We start from the raw sequence: 18296 nt of genomic DNA on the forward strand, positions 1-18296 counted from the left end.
ACTTGCCAAGAGTATCGTTTTGTTTCCAATACTTGTTATGCGTAGGGTTTTACACGCCAACACTTGTTAAGGGGTGCATTTTCATATGGAAAATACTTGTTTAGGGTGCTTTTCGAGACCCCATGGTCGCGCTGGTATCGACTCGTCCCCTACCCCGGGACGTGTACTTGCCTTGAGTTTGTGAGTGTTCAATTTAACAAAACAAGCCCGTCAAACCAACCAGATTGCCAGTAATCATATTATGATTCGCTTTCTGCGTGAATTATACGTAAATTATTAATTGGCTTTGTTGTTACCAAAAACAAAGTCTTCATTTCACCAAATGCATATGAATAATGTTGATAATTAACCCGTATTAGTTTGGTTAGTTGATATTACCATTACTTTTATTACCATAATTCTTACCATTATCATTATGATTATCATAAATATAATCTTAATCATTAACATCATCGTTACAACCGTCATCCTTATCATCATTACCATCATGATTATTCCAAATAAATTTCTTGTTGTTCTACACGTACATAACCTACTGTAATCAACTAAATTACTACTAACAAACATATATTTAAAACATATAAACTCTTCAAAAAAAGTTTGGAAATCTGAATTGGATCGATAATCCCTCCTCGGTTTTAGTACATATTAATAATATGATTGATAGCAATGAATTGCTCATTTAATCATCTTTAAAATGATACCCTACATGATTTGATTATGGATCACATGAAGGCACAGTGCTTTGAAATGTGGGGCAAGGTCAAAATTCAAAAGTTGCAAAATGACACAATATTGAAAGTCACTGTTCTTTTTTCCGGGGTGATGAGTGAGTTTCTCAGCGGTTTCTTTTTACTTTGATCGATAATCCCTCCTTGGTTTTAGTAAATATCAATGTGTAATTAATATCAATGAATTGATCATTTAATTCTCTTTAAAATGATACCATACATGATATGATTATGGTTCACATGGAGGTGCAGTGCCTTGAAATGCGGGGCAATACAAGGTCAAAATTCAAAAGTTGCAAAATGACACAATATTGAAAGTCACTGTTCTCTTTTCAGTGGTGATGAGTTTCTCAGCGGTTTCTTTTAATTGTTTTCTTGCACCTTAACATCAACATGAACATGGAATCAAACATACCTCTGCATGGGTATTTCAAACCATTTATCTCACAGAACCATCACTACATAAACCACAACAAAACATAAAACAATGAAGAAGCAGGGGCTTGTTTTGAATGGATTTTCATCTCTATTGACACAGACAAAAGAATCATGTTCTGTATTCACCCTTCATGACTATTTCTGCTCGTTTTGCAGCTTTTCAATTCAGACCTTATCCAACACTTTTGAATCTTGCTCTTTTCTTGATGGCATGATCATAACAAGCATGGTATCATTTCAAAGAAAATTAAATAATCTTTTGAATGATATAAAATATGCATTGTGTAAAATCGGGAGTTGGGAGAGAATAATGGCCAAACTCAGATTTCCAAAGTTTTTGTGCTCGTTTTGCAGCTTTTCAATTCAGACCTCATCCAACACTTTTGAATCCTGCTCTTTTCGTGATGGCATGATAATAACAAGCATGGTACCATTTTAAAGAGAATTACATGATGTTTTGAATGATGTCAAATATGCATTGTGTAAAATTGGTAGTTGGGAGAAATTATCGGCCAAACATAGATTTCCAAACTTTTTTTGGTTACACTTCGTAATTCCAAAGGTTCTTTATCCCGAAAGTTCGTAATTCCGAAACACGCAAATTGCCTATACCTCGATGTTCGTTCCGAAAAATGAAAACCGGGAAACCAGAGGAAGGGCAAGTGTGGTGGTGGGGGGGGGGGGGGGGGAGAGAAACACCGTTGCTGTTTAATTGTTATGAGGATGGGAAGGCAAGGGCGGCCGAATGAATTTTCGTTTGGGGGCAAAGCCGAAATAACACTCGTACGTCAAAATGGGCACTTTGGCGATATTTTCACCATGAGATTATCATCTGCGTGAAGCTATTGTGTGTTTTATAGTAATTAAGTAGAGAAAAGCCTTTTTGAAGTGACTTCTGAATATGAATGAAAGATGTATATTTAAGCTTTATTTTTCGCGAGAGAGTATAATGAGCGAGCGGTTTGAAAAAGATTTCAAAGCTGAAGTTGTAAAACTCGTTTTGGGGGTCAATTACTGTTAAAATTGCATTATTGCGAGGTGTTGTGAGCGTGAATCACAAGCTCAAACTATAGGGCATTTCAATAAGAAATGAAAATTTAAAAATCTGAGCAGGTTTCTGCTATCATTAAAAAGATGTGCATCTAACCATGGACCCTAGGGTCCATGATCTAAATAAAGAATTGACACGAGCGCAAAGCGCGAGCTTAAATATACTGACCAGAAAAGGAACCTGTTAAGATCTGCATTTAGTGACCTCTTTAGGATACTATTATTTCAGCAATCGAATAATGCGAGTGCAGAGCGCGAGCTGAAAAATTGTAATATTCCAGCCTGAAAATTAATCTTAAATGTATAATTTAAAAAGAGTATTTATTTTGAAAAAAGGGAATTTCCCATTTTGTAAAAATAGCATTTCCCTGTTATTTCTATTGGTCACTTCTTTCTTTCCCTTTCCCTTCTTTACATCATTATTGTTCGTGTCCCTTTCTCTTTTCTTATCGTTCCATTTCACCCGATCTTTCAATTCTAGCTATAAAAACCCCATATCGATTGACTTTTTTTATTCTCGCTCAAATAAAGTCATACATATGCTGATCTCCCTGGTTCTGTATTTGATTGGCATACTGACACTGCGTAGCAACTGATCCGTTCTCATACACATTTCCTAGGGCCACTCCCATGGAACCAGTTCGTAAAGTTTCGTAGGGGGATGATGGTGAGGCGGTTGGCACCAAGTCCATGTAGGGATCATCGAGTTGCTTTGTATTATATCCATGCAGAGTCTCCACGGGATATCTATAGGGTCATTCTCAAAAAAATGTTACAATTCGCAAAAAACGTGTCTCGACTATCTTATGGCCGCTAGCTTCACAACCCTGAACATTTTCTACAAAAATATTATCAAGAAAATGACAATAATAGACTAGCTCCACAAAGCATATGCGACCAGTGACTAGTAAAGCTCTAATTTTATTTAAAAAGCCTTTTATTTTTGCTTTTTGTTAAAATCGACGCTGTCTCGGGTCAATTTTAGATTTTTCTATCATTCTCTTTCCTAAGTAGTCTGTATTTCTTACCTACATTAATGTCTGGTGAGGGCAGCTTGGTGTAAACGTCCGACATACTGCGCTTTTCCTAGTATTTGATGATCCCTCAGTGATTAATTTCACTTTTAACTTTGTCCCAAATTTATTTTAACCTCCGTAACGAATACTGCCACAAGTTTTTTTTCCCATTCAAAGTGAATGGTATTATGTGATAATGTGTCTGCAAGTAGAGTGATATTCATTAATAAATAATTAATAGGGAATTATCATATGTGTTTCCTGTATTACACAGAAATAAAGGACTATTCTTAAAAAATAAAATGTATGACTAAACAGCTTTAACATCCGTAACGCACCTTAAGAAAATATGCACTTTGGCAGTTCTGTTAAGGATTCAGTATTATATAGGATAAGACACACCTTTCATAATAAATACAATTTTCAAAGGTATGGCTGCTAAATAAGGACCACGTTGGACCATAAAGCATAAAGACATTAACTTCCGTAACGCATTAACTTCCGTAACATTTTTTCTTGAATATGCTACAAATTTGTGCTATACTGAATCACTCCGGATCATACAGATATAAATCATATAAGGTACCGTCCACCTATTTACCCATAAAAATGATAGCTATTCATCCTTGTCAAATTATTATTACAAACCTTAATTTTAACATCACTTTAAAAAGAGGGTAAATTGCCAGCGAAAACAATTTCCCGAGAATTATATATGACATATAATGTTTTTAGAATTTTAAATAATTCATACTACAAATTTTGAATATTGGCATCTTCTTTAGAATTTAAAATTTCTAATTTCCTTTGCTATATATAGTACATTAACTTCCGTAACAATTACTGTTACGGAAGTTAATACACTCTTTGCTGTAATTTGCTGAGATTGATAGCACGATTCTAGTTCCAGAACAGGTGACATGGCTTTGTCTAATGCTGTAGTCGGCAGAAATGGTGTAGAGAAAGGGAAGAAGGAGAAACAATTAAGCTTTCATGGAGAAGGAAGACAGAAAAACTGTTTGCAATGACTCATGATGAGGGTTAATGTATCACCGATCAAAAATGTGAGCGCAAAGCGCGAGCTAAAACTTGTGTATATAGTCTAACCTGAAAACTTTAAATTCTAACATTTTTTTGTAAAAATGATCAGGATGTTATCTGAATAAACTAATAATGCGAATTCAAAGTGCTAGCTGATTTTTTTTTCGTATTCTGACTGAAAGCTTGACATTCTAAACACTCTTTGTACCAATACAAGGATGGGTATCTTAATTGATGCGACTGTAATTTTTTATATTTTGATCTGAAAACAATAATTTTTGGACGTTGTAATTTGAGAACAAGATATATATCCAATAAACAATTATTGCAAAGGTAAAACGCGCTTTTTGAGGTTTAGTCCCCCAAACGGGACATTCTACTAACTTTGTAATCATAAAAAGGATGGGTGTCTTGTTAAGGAAATGATGCGCAGCGGGTGCGAAGCTCGAGCTGAAAATATGTGTCATTCCAATATGAAAACCAGCCATTTTAAGCACGCTTTCAAATAAAGAGGATATAAATTGAATAAAAAATAATTTTATGCAATAGAATACAAAATAACAAGTGGGGATTACATGTATGTACACCATCAATCAACTCTTAATATTCATGAAGATATGCTTAGACTAAATTGTTTCACTAAAATAATGCAAATCTTTAAAATTGCATAACTTCATTATTCCTTGTTCGATTTTGATCATATTTGCAGTATTTTGTTTGTCTGCATATTATCTGTTCAGATAATATTTTCAGCCTGGATGACCCCTTTAATTCGCATGAAAAGTGCTGAAATAATCGATATAGGCCTAATGACATGAAAAGATGGAAAGGGGGGTATTTCAAATACTCACGGTTTGTTGGAATTTATAAATGAAATACGTATTTCGATAAGCAAACATTTTGGCTATTCATTTTTTTAAATCACGAACAGGATGCGTAATTGCGTATCTCAATGAAACAAAATAATGAAAAAAATCGCGATAAGATGATATAGATTCCACTAATAATTTATGTATTCGTGAATTTTTAGCCTCTTGTTTCCTTCACCTTACTTTTTTACTATTCATTTCCCCATGTCCTTTTTTAAATGTTTTTTCCCTCTTTTCTATCTTTTTTGGTTATTGACAAGCGGCAGGATTCCTCGTAACCCAGAGAACTCATCCTGGTTACGGGACTGCGATTGTTATATTTTGTTTATTGCCAGAAACTTTAAAGATGAATTGTAATTCTGTGGCCCGGTTATTCGGTTTTCTAATTCCAACTTTGAACAAGAACGAGAATAAAATTACAGTTTCCGTTTCCTGTTTTTCACATTTTTTAAGGGGGGGGTTGGCAAATTAAGCTATGTGTTCCACATTTATCTTTATTTATTAAAAAAAGGTTATACGAATACCTAAATATGGATTTTCCTAAGCTAACAAATGAATACTTCAATTTGTGACTTGATTTAACTTCCGTAACGCAGACTGACAAGGTTAAATGCCACTCGAGGATTTAATGGTTAACTATCTTTGGATTCCCAGCATTGGTCATGCATTGCTAAGGATCTCAGGTTATGGATGAAAGTTATTTTAAGGTTGCCTCATTCAAATTATGAACATTAAACTGAACGAAAGATGTGCAATGATTTTTTTATAGTAATTTTTGTTAAATGTTATTTGGTAAAATCCTGCTTCTGAAAAAGAATATTGAATTTTTTCTATCTTGCAAACACTTTGGCTTCAGTAAATAAAATTGTTGATACCACAGTAAATATAAATGGTGTGTTTTTCTATTTCAATCATTTCAAAAGTGATTTAATTGAGTAACATAAGTGAGCAATGCTATACGATTAACCTCCGTAACGTTGATATACAGTGCTTGAGTTAATCCGGTCATTACTTCAAATTGACGCAACAGCGACATGCCCCTTTTCTGTTGCCACTTTCTCATACATGGTACTTTCACAATATGTGTCTTTCAACCCATTTTGTAGACTTCATTTTTACGATTTTTCCCCCCATCAATTGTAGCATTTTTCAGAGAATGACCCTATATTGATAGCAATGGAAAGTTGGCAACGAAAGTGGTAATACTTACTCAGTCAAAAAATGCTGCTAATTGTTAAAGATATCAATAATGATAATTACACTTGCTTATATAATGCTCATCATTAACTTTATTAGAAGACTCCAAGCGTTCTACAATAACTTACCAAGCTTTATAGTACGCGCAATGCGTTTAAGGACGTTCCACAGTTAAAATGAAGTCCATGTCATTTTCACCAAATTTTTCAGAGAGTTACTTTGGTATCTATGCATTATGAAAATGCAAAAAATAATATAGGTTCATGTGCTTATTTTTTTATACGGGTCTTCAAAGTCGCCGTATTTGAATGATATGCAATCTTGCGCAATCAAGATAATTATGCCTCTCTTAGACCTCACGAATTCACCAAATGAGTTTAAATCATCTTTACTCAGTGGATACCGCATCAAACTTCATCAAATTTTCAAGATATATAACAAAGTGTATACTAAAGTAAGAACAAGTCTTTTAATTGGTAAAGCTATATGCATTTGGAGTCAGCAGCGCCCTCATTTGGCAAGAATGGTGCAAAAACTCGGAAAAAACAAATCTTCAAAGACGTGAATCTACTCAAAAATTAAAAAAGTATTTTGTAAGCTGCACTTTTTTCAAAATCCATGTCATTTTCATCAAATTCGGCTAAATTGTAGAGGAATGTATATCAAAGGAGTAGGGAATTTAAAAATATGGGGTCCATGTGCTCGTTTTTTAACTATGAGTGTCCAAAGTGATGCGAGTTGGCATGAAAATCGCCCAAAATGCGCCCAAAACGTGCAAAAGTCTAATAATGCCGTCTAAAATACGAATGGTTCCGTAGTTTTGCCCCTAAACATTCAAAATCCATGTCATTTTCATCATACTCTCCAGATTTGTAGAAAAATATATTCTAAAGACATTAAAATATAAAAAAATACGGGGTCCATGTGCTCGTTTTTAAACTATTGGTGTCCTAAGTGTGACAAGTTGGCTTGAAAATCGCCTAAAAAGCGCCGAAAACATGCAAAAGTCTCTTAAATACCCTCTAAGATGCAAATGGTTCCATATTTCGCTCCCAAACATTTAAAATCCATGTCATTTTCATCATACTCTCTAGATTTGTAGAGGAATATATTCTAAAGGCATTAGAATATTAAAAATATGGGGTCCATGTGCTCGTTTTTTAACTATTAGTGTCTAAACGGTTGCGAGTTGGCTTGAAACAGCCCCAAATGCGCCGAAAACAAGCAAAAGTCTCATAATACCGTCCGAAATGTCTAAAATACGAATGATTCCTTAGTGCTGCTCCCAAACATTCAAAATCCATGTCATTTTCATCATACTCTCTAGAATAGTAGAGAAATATATTCTGAAGAAGTTAAGACATTTAAACTATGGGGTCCATGTTCTCGTTTTTAAACTACCAGTGTCTAAACGGTTGCGAGTTGGCTTGAACAGCCCAAAAATGCGCCGAAAACAAAAGTCTGACAATACCGTCCAAAATGTCTAAAATACGAATGATTCCGTAGTTTTGCTCCCAAACATTCAAAATCCATGTCATTTTCATCATACTCTCTAGATTTGTAGAGGAATATATTCTAAAGACGTTAGAATATTAAAAATATGGGGTCCATGTGCTCGTTTTTAAACTATCAGTGTCCAAAGAGTTGCGAGTTGGCTTGAAACAATCTATAATACGCATAAAACGGGCAAAAGTTTAATACCGTCCAAAATGTCTAAAATACGAATGGTTCCTTAGTCCTGCTCCCAAACATTCAAAATCCATGTTATTTTCATCATACTCTCTAGATTAGTAGGGGAATATATTTTGAAGAAGTTAAGACATTTAAACTATGGGGTCCATGTGCTCGTTTTCAAATTATCAGTGTCCAAAGTATTGCGAGTTGGCTTAAAAAAGCCCAAAGTGCGCCGAAAACAAGCAAAAGTCTGTTAATACCGTCTAAAATGCGAGTGGTTCCGTAGTCTAGCTCCCAAACATTGAAAATCCATGTCATTTTCATCATACTTTGCACATAGATACTTTAGCACCTGAATATTCCAAATATGCAAAAATTAATGCTTGATTTTTTGCTATAGAGCTTCAAACTTACCCAAAATGGATGATGTTCTTAAGAATTGTGCATCCAAAAGAATTTGGCATTTTTAGACCTCACGAGATCACAACAATGAGTTTAAAGCCCTATTAGTCAGTCAAAATCCATGAAAATTTCATCAAATTTGCAATATGATTAATAATTGTATCCGTAAGATGGATAATCTATCTATACACAACAAAAAAAGTAAGTCCCCCCTTAAACAAACATCAATAATTTCCGAACCAATGCGAGTTTTTAATATATTTTTACATGAGCGTGTAGGTAATTTTATAAGCTATCCTCTGAGTAAATGTCATTGACGTATTTTACGTCATGCTTCAGTGAGCACCATCAAAAGGCAAAAATGTCACTTTTCAAAAGTCACAAGCCAAATATCATTACTTTGATTCCATTTTATTGGAACGAATTCCACATTCTCATCATGAAAAATAGTCAGAAGGTTTGTAAAAGGTACTTTCTAAAAGACGATACATTTTTTTTTGCTAAATTTCACGGTTGAATAAATACAAGTCCAAATTTGCTATAATTGGATTTTTTACAAATTTCTATCAATAAAAATGATAGAATATGATGACAGTTATTTTGGGGAAGAGTATCTTCAACAATATTCATCGTTTCACGGTTCAATGAACATTTATTGAAAACCAAAAATACGATTTTCAAATATCATAGGCATGTATTGTTTCATTTTGGTAACTGAAAATGATCTTTTCTCAACTTTTTCGCTATGTTCATGACCAATTAACATGCTTCAATGATTCAAAGGCGTTTAATTAAACATTCACGCTTGAATGAACATGTGGGATGTGATTAGCTCTTTTTTACGTTATTGGAAAAAATGCAATTTCTAACTATGGATATCTGTCACAAACCTCCTTCCATAGTTCATTTGATTTGATTTTTATGAAAATTCCGATGTTTAATGCATCGGTGATTTTGATGAGAAAGGCTGCACTTTGTGGCCGTCACATGAAATGCCCTAAATTCATAATTTTTCCACTATTTTGAGTCGGATTTTTTAATGAATACCTGTCTATGTATTGCATGTGTAAAGTCTGTGTTCGTTGCGTATCTTCTTTTACTAGAATCGCGCAGATATGCGAGTGCGCAGACAAGGGGGACTGCGCTGACTTGGGGGAACTTGCCATACAATCAGTGGCGGCATCAGGATTTTCAACTATATGTGTGTGGGGGGGGGGGTGGGGGGCATGCGGAGTGCAAAGGAACTTACACCACCGTGCATGCAACCCCCCCCCCTACCTTGGTGCCTCCACTGTATGACACTGTGTAGCATATCATTAGGTTTTTCCCACTAAAATCAAACAATGAAATTGAACTACCTCTTTCTGCGACGGACTAGTACAGTGATGATTACAATGAGTAGTACCACAAGACATACTCCGCCTACTGCACCGCCGATCGTCTTCGGTTCTGCATGACAAAGAAACACACACAAAAAACATCTCAACTTTTAAGTCCTTTTGATTGTGTCTTTTAGGATAATTCCCGAGGCAACTAGCTTTTTTCCTCGGGTGATTCGTCTTCTTGGGCACGTTGCATAAAGAGTTGTTATAGAATGGATGGGAAAATCCCTGCAATCTGATTGGTTGAGAGCTATGCAAGAATTTTTACTGGGATGCATGAACGATATCCCGATAATCAAAATGATATCCACTGTAAACAAGCTATCGTCCGAAAAGGTCATTGTGATGTCATCGCGCATGTACTGTTACGCTTGTTTACGTCAAAATTTTGAATTTTCGATCAAGGCAGAATGAATCAAATAAAGGATGCAAAATGATCTGTAAGTATAAATACGGTACCGTAATTGTCATAGGGATTAAAACTGCCTGCAAACTCGTTAGTTGAGAAGTCCAGACATATGATCTAACGTTTCAGCTGGGCTGGCTGTGCACAGCCAAATCTCCACTGCAGGCCCAGGCAGCCGTAGGCACTGGCCCCCGGCGCGGCCCGGGCATACACACACAGCTATTGGAGGTCTGAGGCTGCCTCATACCGGTACTCACACTAGATCTAGACTAGTCAATGCAAAGCTGTATCTGGCATTTTGGGTATATGATATGCCTTTGTGCCAACATATTATCAATTTAGGCATACATATTTATGTAGTCCAGGGTTATCAAAGGGTCTGCATTACATTTTGGTATTTTCATGCATCCGGTAATAAATCATGCGTCCAGTAAAAAAAATCATGCGTCCAGTAAAAAAAATCATGCGTCCAGTAAATATTTTCATGCGTCCAGTAAATTGAATTTACCGGACGCATGAAATTATCATGCATCCGGTAAATCATTAATTTTTGTGGTTTATTCAATAATTTTTTTCCATTCTATAAAACAGATGATGCATGGGTTTCTTTCGTGGGTCAGTGGAACTGTGTGCACGCGGTAACTTTGGCATTATGGTCTAAACCCACTCGGCTGCGCCTCGTGGGTTAAACCATGCCAAAGTTACCTTGTGCACACAGTTCCTACTGACCCACTCTAACCCAGGCATCATTTGTATACAATCAAACGCAACTTTAAAATTTAAACGCAACCTGACCAGAAGCGTCGTTCGTGACTTGTGCATGATTTATTGACTTGCATCTAAACGAAAACCGGTTTTCAAAATAGGTGTTTCTCTTTGCTGGAGCTATTTATTTATTGATCTATTTATTTATTTGAGTTAAATAATTAAGATCATTCTAGTTGATATAGCGGAAGTCAAAAGTGTGTGTCGGGGGGGGGGGGCGTTAAAAAAAAAATTATAGTAAACAACAGGGGTGGCATTCTGAAAATTGTCTTAACTTTTTTTTAAGTCAGCAAGATAACAGCTCGCTAAAATTCTCTTAAATTGGTATTCTGAAAATTGTCTTATCTCTCTAAGGACGTCCCCTATTTTATCTCTGACACGCCCAATATTTCATCATCAACCAATCATTAAGCTTGTTATATGCTTAGGTCAACCAATAGAAGTGTCTCTTCTGAAAAATAATGAAGCGCATTGTTGATATGAGGCGTGATTTCCTTGCGCCCTCCGACGCTTATGCTAGTGCGCTTCTGTGCTAGAAATACACGTGGCTCTTCTCAGAGAAATATTTTCTATGAAAAGATTCATCGTATCGAAGACCAATTTTTAATTGCTGAAAAGTCTACCAATCCGTCGTTATAATGTCTTTGGAATGTCTCCTTTTGTAAAAACATGAAGGTTCTTGCGGGATGCAGCAAGAAATAATTATTGCAGACGGACAAATATCGCATGCGACAATAAGTTACAATAGCCCCCTACCTCTTTTTTCTTGTATTTTGCAAGGAAGTTAACAGAACGCAAAGATCCTACATAGATTGAATCCTGTATAGTGATTGGCTCGAATAGCATCATGTGACCAAATATATTTCTACTATGATGTTGCGTGACGTCAGACCTCGATATATTTTTCGCTATACCAATATTCTGACGTCATTATTTCAGAAAACTTTATATTCAGCTAAACTCTCGGGCGCACCGGCCAGCGAGCTCTCTATCTCGGGCAAGTCCCGCGATGCGTCGGCGCAGGCACTCATCTGCGTTCCGTTAAGCGCGGTGGCTAAAAAAAAAGTAGGTAATTCAAAGCAAGTAACCGGACTTTGCTAGCTCGGCGCATAGATTTTGGTTATAGATTATTAAAAGTAGGATATAAAACAAATATATCAGGTGTTTCATTCGAAAGCATAGTGAAAATTATTAATCCTCGGTTGGACTGGCAAAACTACTATATTTCCCTCGGGGCTTCGCCCCTCGGGAAAAATAGTAATTGCCAGACCAACCTCGGATAAATAATTCCGCTATACTTTCTCAAAGCCTGGGGCGGTATTCTGAAAACGTTCTTATCTTAATTTTGTTCTTATCTACGTCACGTTCTCAAATTGGTATTCTGAAAACGTTCTTATCTTTTTCTTATCTTTTGTTCTTATCTTTTTCTTATCTTGCTTTCCATCGATGCTGAGCGCGTAAATTTATAATTCGCGCATATGATACAAAAGCGCGCTAAAAGATAAGAACAAAATAAAGATAAGTGGTATTCTGAAAACGTTCTTATCTTTTTTCTTTCTTATCTCTTTACGATATTTATGATAATATTTAAGATAGCTAGAGGGTTATCACATCTCACGATGTCCGCGTTCTTTCTTGCTTAAAATCGATGGCCACTAGTAGTAACAAGTACCCACAAGTATTCCTCCCACCCTTTCTTTCATTCACCCTTTATTTTCCCGTCTCTTTTTTATATCCCTTTTCTCTCTCTTTCTTTCTTTCTTTTCTTTTTCTTCCTTTCTATCTGTTTGTCTTTTTCCTTTCTCTCATTCTTCATTTATATCCTTTGTTCTATTCTTTTGAATATTTTAACTTCTTCCTCATATTTCTTATGCGTTATTTTATTTATTATTTATTTTTCTTCCTTTTTTATTTTCCCTTTACGATTTTGAACCTTTTTTCTTTACTAAGTTTTTATTTTTTATTTCCCCTTTTCTCTCTCTCTTTCTTTCTGTTTTTCTTTTCCTTTCTTCGTTCACTTTAACTTTTGTAATCTTTTTATTTCTTCATTCTTTTTCTTTCGTCTTTATATATTTTTTTCTTTATTCATTTTTCCGCTCATTCTTTTTTTTTTCTTTCTCTTATAATTTTTTTTTCATTTTTTTCTCTTTTTTTTCACTCGTTCGCTTGCTCTTTTTTTTCATTCTTTTTATTTCTGCTTTATGACACTAAATGTGTGCCTTATTTAGGCCTACTTTCTTCTTTCTTTATTATAATTTATTTTTTTCTCATTCTTATTTCGTTCGTTCTTTATTTCCTCTTTCTCTATTAATTCTTAAAAATCTTTTTCTTTATTCTTTCCATTAATCTTTCTTCGTATTTTCATTCATTCTTTAATTTTCTTGCCTTTCAATTTCCCTTTCTTTTTCTTTCCTTCTTTGAATTTACCTTTCTTTTTATCTTTATTTAGTTTTTAATTTTGCTTTAATTTTCCTTTCATCTTTTATCTTCTCTCTCTTGTCTCTTTCTTTCTTTGTTTCTTTTTCGCTCTCTTTCTTTATTTCTTTGTTTCATTTTCCCTTTTTTGTTTCTTCCTTCACTCTTTTACATTTTATTCCTTCCTCTTCTCTTTTTTTAACTTTCTTTCATTCGTTTTTTCTAACTTTTTTCGGTTCTTTATTATTTCATTTTATCCTTTTTAATCTTTTCATTTTGTCCTTTTTCGTTTTTTTTTCCTTTAAGTTTTTTTTTCTCTTCCTTCTTTATTTTTCCTTCAATATTTTATAATTGATTATCATTCTATTTAACCCTCCTTTTTCTTTCTTGTATTCTTTCCTTTTTTATTTCTTTTGATTTCGTAAATTTTCTTTTAAGTTATTTTGCTTGCTTTCTTTCGTTTACCTTTTCTTTTTTTCATTGTTTTCTGCTTTGATCCTTTCATTTTTTTTTTCTTCTTCATTATGACCTTTTTCTGTCTTCTTACTTACCTACTTACTTTCTTTCCTCCTGTGTTATTCTTTATTCGTAACTGCTTTATTTACCTTTTTTCTTTCTTTCTTTCTTTCTTTCAATTCTTTCTTTCTTTTGTGCACGTGTCTCGAAATAATAATCAGTCATTGCGTATAAAATGCCTATTTCGCGCAATGCGCCAGAAACAGTGTACGCGCAGCGCCCATGATCTTCTCTTCATATTAGGAACGCTTCTATTGGTTAAACTGCCTATATAAAGCGCAATTTGATTGGTAATATCTTAATAATGGGCGTGTTGAAGTTAAGAAGGAGGCAGTCCTTACAGAGATAAGAACGCGTTAAGAAGATTTTCAGAATACAGGGGAGCGTTTCATCAACATTTTTGTCCGACATGTTGTCAGATCTGACATCTTTCCTTGATTTTGATTGGCTGATAAGCAATGTTACTATGGTAACTGTCGGATAAAACAGGACTTGTCGGATAAAACGTCCGACAAGTCCTTTCATGAAACGCCCCCCCCCCCGATTTGCAATGATTTTAGCGTCTTCTTATCTCATTGAGATAAGAACAAAGATAAGAACAAAGATAAGATCGTTTTCAGAATACCACCCCAGATGTATTTGTTCATTATCTCGATATGTTATCTTGCGCAAGATATTTATGCGCCGTTTTTAACTTTACGCATAATTCTAACGTTAGCTCTGACATCATACGCGCTCAGGGAAAGTTACAAGAATAGATACAAGAATTTTCGGAATACGGATTTTATTGTAACTCTAAAGATACAAGAATATTTCTCTTAAGACAATTTTCAGAATACGGTCAATATGTAAAATCACTTAAATTTAGGGCATATATATCAACTATGTGCAGTCAGTCCGCAAGCCCTGAAAAAGTAGCTTCTTTTATCCAAGTGATATTCATGACTAGAGGGTTTTTGCATAGTTAATGAGCTTGGTGCGAACCAAAACACCTCTTTTTATTCGGCCATTGCTGCTCTAAATATTGACCAAATTTCATGTTTTTGATATCTTTGTAAAGAAGAAGAATCATTCTTTTAGGTCATGTGTTTGGATTTTAAAAAAAAATGTTGTAATATAGGAAAAACCTTTGATCTAAAACATGAAACAAAATATTTTTTTTATGCAACAAAAGTTGTTGTTTTCACACTTAATTTCTGTTTGGGCACAAATGATTTTTAAATCATGATAAAGCTGAAGATCTAAGCTTTAATATGTTATAATTTTTATAAGAAGATGTATTTTAGATGGGTCAGCAGCCAGCTTTTCATAGGCCAAGTACATTTTGCAGCTCAAAAACAAGAATACTGCGCTCTGATTGGTCATAGAGACCACACACCCGCGCAAATTCCAATGTTCCCCACACTGGGCCTCTGCGAGGTCACACTCACCATGTGGTAATCTCTTCAAATTACCCGCGCCTGTTTGTTTTGAAAACAATATTCAGCCAATCAGAACTCTGGATTTTATGTTACTCAGAAATTTCAGAAATCTCGTCTTGCATCTTTATGGAAAAAGCTGGCTGCTGACCCATCTAAAAGATGCCACATATCAAGATTGACATTGTAAGAAAGTATAGATTTTGAGCTTTCTGATGATATAAATAATGTTGGTGCCTAAAACACAAAATGTTGCACAATTTGCAAGTGAAAACAGAGGAAGAAAATTCTGTTTGATGCATCTTTTCAGGTAAAAAAAATCACTTATTTATCAAAATATTTCATTCAAAAGAAATAATCAATATAAAAGAGTAACATTTATTCTTGCCCATGGTACAAAAATAATCAATATTACTCAAGGAGAAAGTGGTTAAATTCTTTGAGAAAGAAAGTCTCACAATTCACGAGATTTTGCAGGGACATGAATTCAGCCACGAGAGGACTTGGATAAATCTTGCTCATTAACACAGGGGCTTGCGGACTGACTGTGTGTTAATTGTTTACCTGCCAGTCTATTATTATTACTGCTATCTATTTCACATGAGACGTTCGAGGGATTCCAACGGCCACCATCCATACAGGTAATAGTCGGTGGTTCGATGTTGACGTTGAAGCCGGTGTCGCACATAATTTCCAGAACATCACCCGGGCTATAGTAGATCGCCATGGTTCCGTTGTACCGAGTACCGATTCGCAGTTGCGGTCGACTGCAAATGGTTTGAACTGGATAAAACGAAATTTATATCATACCAAATTCAATACCTTAAATAACGATTATGTCATGGACGTAAACACTTGACTTCACCTATTATGGTGTGTGTGTGGGGGGGGGGGGCATTGGCGGCGGAAGCAAAAAAATTTAGGGGGGGCCATCTGAAATTTTTGGATGGACACAGGGACAAAATTTAACAAGCCCCCCCCCAAAAAAAAAATTTCAGGGGGGCCCACGTCAATTTAGGGGGGACGCAGGAAACAAAATTGATAAGCAAAAAAAAAAAAAAGGTTATCAACAAAAAATTTAGGGGGGACCGTTTCGCCGCCTATGGTGGGGGGGGGGGGGGTCGTGAATACCTCTCCACCCACAAAAAATTTGCTGCTTGAATTTAGGCCAGTGACTCGTTCCTCATTTATGACGTCGTGAAAGAGAGAGATAGGTGTGGATGGGGTATTTTCCTATTTTCGGATATGAAACACTTTCTGGAAGGTCATTCGTTTAGCATGACATAAATTGCGCAAGACAAGGAAACTTAATTTAAGGGGGTGAATGGCCATCAGTGCGCACTGTCTCTCATTGACTGCGTGTTACACATATTTCTAGTCTTAATATACTTTTGAGATAATGATTTAGTAGTACTGAGGATATAAATAATTATTTTATTTCTGTAGAGCTGTTGCGGCTTTGTGGATAAGTCAGCGGGCTTTGAACCACACGGTCCGGGGTTCAAATCCCTCCGCAGCACTTGCGTCCTTTGGCAAGGCGTTTATCTACATTTGCCACTTTTCACCCAGGTATAGGTACCCTGCATGTAAGAAGGAATTCCTTGAATGCCCGATGCGCCCGATCAGGGTAGCCGTGCTTAAGCCGGGGTAATAGTATGCAGTGCTTTGAAACATTTGTATTAAGCGCTATATAAATGTTGCATATTATTATTATCATTACTATTATTATCATCATGATCTAAAATATTTGTTTAGAGGAAAGGTCCCCGTTTCGCTTGGTAACATAATTATTGCGATATGAATGCATTGACTGGTGAATCGTTCAAGTGGGCCTATATATGACAAGACTACTGCTCAGAATGTTGCATTGTGGGTACTAAACCTGGCCAGGTATGAATAGATGAGCACTCGGGCGAGGCTTTTAAGGATGCTGCACGCCACAACTGGGCGTTGCAACGCGTTGAGGCGTGCACGTGTAATCAAAGCTACATGTGGACCTGTGGACGACCTGATGCAGTGGTTCGAGGTTTGAGCCCTGGTCACATCTATCGGAAGGTCTCTCCCAAACGTTGATATTAGTTTTCACAACAGCTACGCTGATGCTTTCTGGGACGTAGAGAATTTGTTATCAAATGCCCTTTGTGACAATTATGTCTTTGTCGAGGGTCAGTGAATTTATTTTTTTTCTCGACAAAATATGTGATTTTAGGAAAGCTTACTTGGCCCGAATTCACAAGGACGGTTTTCAATTCATGGTTTATGCATTTTCATCCTTAAATTAAACGAAAACAAAATAAATTACACGTCGTAGTGGTAACTGTCGCATTGACCATGGCCGATGATGTAATACAAACAGCAGTATTTGCCTTTACTGCTGTTGCTGCATCTGATTTTAAATGGAAGTGCAAGAGTTATGATAATCATGGTTATAATGCACAGTAAAAAAAATTATACAACGCTGTTTACTATATGAACCTTACAGTAATTGTTTAAACAGTTTAAAAAAGTGTTTAAATCTTAAGCAACAAAATTTTAATTTTCAATATCTGATTTTCAATAAATCAAACATGATTGTTTAAACGGTTAAACAAATACTGTAAGGTTCATATAGTAAACAGCGTTGTATAAGATCTTAAACAGCGTTTTTACTGTGTGTAATAATAATGTACATCATCAACAACAGTACGAACAAAAACTGTTAGTTTGTAGTATTTAAAGGAGCCACCATTTCCTGACAAAATATGGGACTTTAGGACATGTATGATGGGCCGAATTCACAAGGACGGTTTAAGCATATTTCATCCTTGACTTAAATGAAAATAAAATTACTTACACGGCATGGAGGAAACTGTACCATTGACCGTGGCCGATGATGTCATACTTATAACAGTAGTTGGCGTTACTTTTGTTGCAGATAAATCTGAGTGTGAATGGAAGTGCAAGAGTGATGATAATTATGGTTATAATGTAATAATC

General features: G+C 35.5%; 1 protein-coding gene across 1 annotated transcript; it reads right to left on the reverse strand.

Annotated features, from left to right (window-relative positions):
* Positions 1-363: 363 nt before the first annotated feature.
* Positions 364-18236, reverse strand: LOC135157171 (uncharacterized). Its single transcript, XM_064112002.1, has 4 exons — positions 18154-18236; positions 15885-16103; positions 9777-9867; positions 364-2966 (listed from the first exon to the last, which is right to left on the reverse strand). Exons 1-4 carry the CDS (start codon positions 18197-18199, stop codon positions 2741-2743), a joined length of 582 nt encoding a protein of 193 aa, XP_063968072.1. The 5' UTR covers positions 18200-18236; the 3' UTR covers positions 364-2740.
* Positions 18237-18296: the final 60 nt, after the last annotated feature.

The sequence above is a fragment of the Lytechinus pictus genome, chromosome 17, assembly GCF_037042905.1.
Source record: "Lytechinus pictus isolate F3 Inbred chromosome 17, Lp3.0, whole genome shotgun sequence".
In the NCBI taxonomy this organism is placed as follows: domain Eukaryota; kingdom Metazoa; phylum Echinodermata; class Echinoidea; order Temnopleuroida; family Toxopneustidae; genus Lytechinus; species Lytechinus pictus.

Coding starts and splice junctions, on each gene's coding strand:
- LOC135157171 (XM_064112002.1), bottom strand. CDS start 18,199: ATGACATCATCGGCCACGGTCAATGGTACAGTTTCCTCCATGCCGT. Junction 9,868..15,884: donor TAATAATAATAGACTGGCAG/GTAAACAATTAA, acceptor TTTGTCATGCAG/AACCGAAGACGATCGGCGGT. Junction 2,967..9,776: donor CTAGTCCGTCGCAGAAAGAG/GTAGTTCAATTT, acceptor ATGACCCTATAG/ATATCCCGTGGAGACTCTGC.